Raw genomic sequence first — 5,560 nt, 5'->3', positions numbered from 1 at the left:
CCTGAGCTTAAACTACACCTGATAGACACCTTTTTTGTTGAAAATTTCATTTTCAAAATTTGACTTTTTCTGACCTGAAAGTGACCTGACCTCCGGTAAATTCAGCTAAAAATGACCTCAAATGACACAGGCGACATTGTTTTCGAAACCTATGAGTAAAATGGACCATAAAACATGCGTCACATGACCTATGCATGATATACCATTTTCGTGACCTAGGATAACCTGGCCTTGACCCGAAAAAAATTGAAGTAAAAGTTCGGTAGGTACCCTCAAGGTACCTAAGGCATATATCGAGGAGTGCATAAACCAAAAATGAGCGTGATCGGACTTGTCAGCCGGCGGTCAGAGCCTAAATTGTGAACAAGCAAAAATGCCGATAATTTTTATTTTGACCTGACCTGTGACGTCATCGGTGACCTTGAGGTCAATGAAAATATGTTTCGTTCGACAGTTTTTCCAGGAATATCAGACGGCGTTTGAATTTTGACGATCGGCTCAGTAGTTTCGAAGATAGGAGGGGGGGGGGGGGGGCGGCAGTCACTCGCGTTATGGAAAATACCCCAGTCATGCGCGGGTTGAGCGGAGTAGCTGGATTTATTAAGCGGATTGATAAAGAATGGGCGTCTATGGAGAAAACCCGTGAACAGCTCAAGTGGCCACAATAATCGGCTGGATTTATTTTCCGAGGATTTATTAAGCGGATTCCACTGTACCTACTAACATTTGTGTACACAACACTCGTTTTTATGGTTAATATACACAGGCGTTACAGACCTACGGGTATATGCGATACAGGCATTATAATTCGTACAAAGTTACGTGTGTATGCATTCCCGTATTGGCGACTATTACAATACTGCTTACGCAACCCGAGCTCCGTATCAGCCGGTCCCCGTCCAACAGGGCTCCCGCCAGGAGCCAATTTTGGTTCGGAAAACGCGATGGCACGCGTTGGGTGCCGCTGGAAGGCCACCAGGTCACGGTCGGTCCGAATCAGCGCATCTCGGCGGTCGGCGCCGCCGCTGACCGCGGCGCCCGCACGGCCGGCGATACCATCACGACGGGCCGTGCCGGCGTCACGCCGCCGCGGCGCCGTCACGCGTCACCAGCGGCTGCCGATGGCCGGACGCCGCACCGATCGCCGCTGCCGATCGCCGGACGCCGCTCGATCTGAGGGGGCACCGACTGATCGGGCCCGCGGCACACCGCCCAGTCGACACATCTACATCAGCTGATCAGCACGGCACCGACTAGCTGATCGGGCCCGCGGCACACCGCCCAGTCGACACGGCTACATCGGGACGGACTGAGCGGTGCCAGTGAGGGAGAGAGAGAGAGAGCCGTATCAGTGCTGGAGCAGGGGCCGGAGCCGTATCTAACTGAGCCGTATCTAGACAGGTCGCTGGGGCCGGGGCCGCCAGTGGCGAAGATGGTAGATTGCGTGAAATCATTGTCATCGGCTGAGCTGACCCGATGTACGATAGACGAACTCACCAACCCGATCGGCTGCGTCTGTAAAAGACTAAAAGATAGAGGCTCAATGTGTTGCAATGTTTCATTCCTCCGCATAATTTTCAGCCTTTAACCCTTGCCGGCACAGGGGGGGGGGGGGGTGATGCAACTCCCCTAAGGGTTTTCGCGAATAACTAACGGGCAGCACGCTCGTTTTTTTTTTTCTGCGAAGCTCTAGCTCCATCAGGGGCCAAACGCGAGGGGGGTCGTACCAACGATCTTGTGCCGTCGAAGGGCTCAAAATGGCCTGTGCCGGCGATGGTTAACCCCTGTTTTTTCGCCAATAACTCGCGCCGCAAACATAGTATTAATGTGAAACTTTGGCTACCTGTCCAGAATTGAATTGCAGATCTTCTCGTGCAAGAAATAAGAAAATCGGTTCACAACTTTTCTAGTAATAGCGGTGTAAAGTCAAGCATCCTGCGCCGCCGCGGCGGCGCGGCGGCGCGGCGGCCGGCGCTAGCCGTTACGCGCCGCCTGAATTGTAGACTGTGCCGGGGCGGGATGATTCCGTCTCTACACCGCGCTCCTTACCGCTGATTACATTAGATTCGCGTCAAATTTAGTGAGAAGACTGATAAATGTACAGGCAATCATATGGTTTAAGAATTTTGAAAATCGGCCGGTAACAACTTGAGTTATGAGTGTGTAAACACAAAATTGTGATTGCCGCGTTTCCCGCATCGGCCGATCCCGCTTCAGCCGGCGACATCTTACCCTTAGCAGGCTTCTAACTGCCACATGTATTGTTAGATTAACAAGAAGTTCACCATACATACTCACAAATGTTTGTTCTTCCGTATAGTGAAAGAAAAAAGAATATCGGCCGGTAACTTTTTGAGCTATCATCATCATCATCATCATCATCATGTATTTCGGACAACATCCATAAAATGGTTTTTCAGCAATCCACGTCATCTGACAATAAAAGCGACAATGAAAGACACACAGATACACACACAGAAACACGTACCTAGCATGACAGTAATCACAAACAAGTGCATCAACCTAAGTGCGCAATCGACATACCTTTCTTAAAAGCAGTCATATTTGGTGATGCTCTGATCTCGGGGGTCAGGCAATTCCACGCTCTAACCGCCCGGTGGTAAAAAGAGCGTCTGGCAAGCTCGGTGCGTGCACGCGGCAGCTCCAGCAGACCGTCGCTGACCGCCCTGGTGGTGCGCGACGACACATTGGCGCGACTCACCAGTCGAGCGCGCAAAAGTTCAGGGGCGCTCTCACGTGTGAGTCTGTACATGGTGCATAGGTCACGTTCGGTTATCATGTCTCCGATGGTGGGCCAGCCAAGCTCGCGCAAACGTCCCGGATATGTGCTCACGGTACCCTAAGCCAGACACGACGCGGGCGGCAAAGTTGATGCACTTTTGTAGCCGACGTTTCTGGGTCGCATTACAGCCTCCCCACACACTCATGCAGTAGTACAAATGGGGGAACACGAGGGCTTCAACTAGCAGTTTCTTTGTTTCTCGCGGTACGCGGCGCTGCATTCTGGCCAGCCCTATCAAAACACAGTAACACCGCCGGGTGACTGTGCCTATGTGGTGTTCCCAAGTCAGATTCGAGTCGAGATTTACGCCCAGGATCTTGACACACTGTACTGGGACGAGATCGGAGTTACTAAATCGTACTTGAATGTCAAAAGGGGAGTTTTGGCGTGATGATTTAAAAACGAGCAAGTCAGTCTTAGAAGGATTGAGCTTAAGTCTATTTGTTGTAAACCATCGCAAAGCTACGGACAAATTTTCTTCAACGCGCCTTTTCACTTCAAAAACATTGCCTGGCGAGTCAGAGTCGAGAAACTGGACATCATCGGCGTACATAACCAGTTTACCATGAGGTATGTGCTGCGGCAAGTCGTTTGTAAAAAGGAGAAACAACACAGGACCCATAATGGATCCCTGTATCACTCCGTGCGTAACAGGTAGCGCATCACAGGTCCCGCCTCTAACCGACTGAGTGCGGTCAGAAAGCCACGCACGAAACCATCGGTCGTCGATGCCATACCATCCCAGCTTCTCCAAGAGCCGGCCGTGCTCGACGCTATCGAAAGCCTTAGATGTGTCGGCAGTGACGAGTGTCGTCACGCGTCCACGATCCATGTTGTCGGTTATGTAACCGACGGCATCGAGCAGGGCCGACTCAGTGGATTGGCCGGGGCGGAAACCGTACTGCTGGTGACAGAGAACATGGCAATCGACAAGGTATGTCATCAGTTGCATACACACAACTCGTTCACAGAGTTTGGCGACCACCGGCAGAACAGAGATGGGCCGGTAGTTGCTGGGGTCGTCCGTGTCTCCACCCTTATGCAAAGGAACGACAGCCGCGGCACGCCAAGATGGAGGTAGCTCAGCACTTCTGATGCTGCTGTTGATGACGTTCAAAAGGTGCGGGCCGACCACTGGAAAGGTCATCCGCAGCATGGCGATGGTGATGCCGTCGTCTCCGCTAGCCCTGGACGAGCTCATACGCTGGAGCGCCGTCGACAGTTCGGGCAGTGTCGCCGGCCGCGGGCTAAACGCGCCGGCAACGACACGCGGCGGCCGCGGCCGGAGAGGCGCCCCGGTGTCCGAGGCAGCCAGTCCCTCGGCGACCGCCGAGCCTACTCCAGCGAAATGAAGATTCAGGCGGTTCAGCCAGCCAGACTGCAGGTTTTCGCGGCTGTGAAGGCTCGGCTGCGGCTTGTCAGAGCAGACGAGGAAGCGGCGGATGTCCCTCCAAGTGGTGGACCTGGAGCGTCTGTAGGAGGAGAGGAAGAACTCGGCGCAGGCGCGGTGCTGGGCCGTTTTTACTGCGTTACGGCTAGCTCGAAACTCGCGCTCCGTCTCTTCACAGGGAGTCCTGTCCCTGTCCAGACGCGCCGAGTCTCTGACGTCCATCGCAGCTCTGACGTTCTCGTCGTTGAGCCACGGCTGAGATTGATGTTTAATCCTGATTTGCCGGACCGGCATATGGTGGTCGATCAGCGGACTCCAGACCGATCTCCAGGCGTCCCATTTGGCTGTAGTCGTGTCGGCACGGTAGACGCCGTCCCAGTCGGCCAGAAGGAGGTCCAGACGCAGGGCGTCCTGATCCAGATGGCGAGTCGATCGCACTGTGATGGTTCTCGGCTGCTGACGGCATTTCAATCCGGCCACTGACGCGGCGATCAGGTCGTGGTCGCTGATGTTGGAGGCGACGACGCGTGGATCGAAGGTGAGGTCTGGCTTGTTGGTGATCAGGTGGTCGATCAAGCTTGGAGTCGGTCCGGGGCGAGTCGGTGTCGTTATCAGCTGATGAAGCGACAGGTCAGCGAGCAGCCGACTGTATTCCTTCACCCCTGGTTTCGTTGCCTGGAGAGCGTCGAAATTTGTGTCCCCGAGAATGTAGACTGGGGTCCTCCTGGAGATGACGTAGGCGAACTGGTCGCGCATGTCGTCGATCACCGGCTCAACAGGTCCCGACGGCGGTCGATAGATGGCGCCCACGATGGTCTGACGGCGGCCGGTAAGCTGGATCCACAGGGTCTCCAGAGGCGAGCCGGCCGACGGTACCGTTAGTGGCTCGGCGGACAGGCCGATGCGGTGGATGACGGCTACGCCGCCCCCGCCGCGACCACTCCTGTCCTTGCGCTTGATGGCGTACCCCGGGAACACAAGCGTTCGATCGTCCATCGCCGCCGTCAGCCATGTCTCGCTTAGACACAGCACGTCCAGGTTCGGCGTGTAAACGCAAAAAAAGTCGCTCATATGGCAGATTTGACCACATTTGACCTCATTTGACCTTGAAGATATTGACCTAGGGTCATGAAATTCACACACAACAAAGTTCCCCATGGCCCCCACCTACCCTCCGAATTTCGTCTTTCTAGCTTCAGTGGGAGCTGAGATCTTAGGGGGGGCGACATCCGCCCCCCTTCCACTGGGCGTAGTACTCGCAACCTTTCCACTGCGCGTGTTAGTCCTCCGACGGCACAAGGGGGGGGGGTACGACCCCCACTCGCGTTTGGCCCATGTTGGAGCTCGCGGAAAAAACGACCGTGCTG

At 54.7% G+C, this 5,560-nt stretch overlaps 1 protein-coding gene across 1 annotated transcript; it reads right to left on the bottom strand.

Moving 5' to 3' along the window:
- Positions 1-3,480: 3,480 nt before the first annotated feature.
- LOC122373861 lies at positions 3,481-5,189 on the bottom strand. Its single transcript, XM_043352251.1, has 2 exons — positions 3,773-5,189; positions 3,481-3,488 (listed from the first exon to the last, which is right to left on the bottom strand). The coding sequence occupies exons 1-2, from the start codon at positions 5,187-5,189 to the stop codon at positions 3,481-3,483; spliced, it is 1,425 nt and encodes a 474-aa protein (XP_043208186.1).
- Between the last annotated feature and the right edge of the window lie 371 nt (positions 5,190-5,560).

The sequence above is a fragment of the Amphibalanus amphitrite genome, unplaced genomic scaffold, assembly GCF_019059575.1.
Source record: "Amphibalanus amphitrite isolate SeventyFive unplaced genomic scaffold, NRLGWU_Aamphi_draft 001563F_arrow, whole genome shotgun sequence".
NCBI classification, from domain to species: Eukaryota; Metazoa; Arthropoda; class Thecostraca; order Balanomorpha; family Balanidae; genus Amphibalanus; species Amphibalanus amphitrite.
This window is presented reverse-complemented; position numbering and strand designations above follow the sequence as displayed.

Bases quoted from the DNA above. Each gene is read 5' to 3' on its own strand.
- LOC122373861 (XM_043352251.1), bottom strand. From the start codon at position 5,189: ATGGACGATCGAACGCTTGTGTTCCCGGGGTACGCCATCAAGCGCAAG.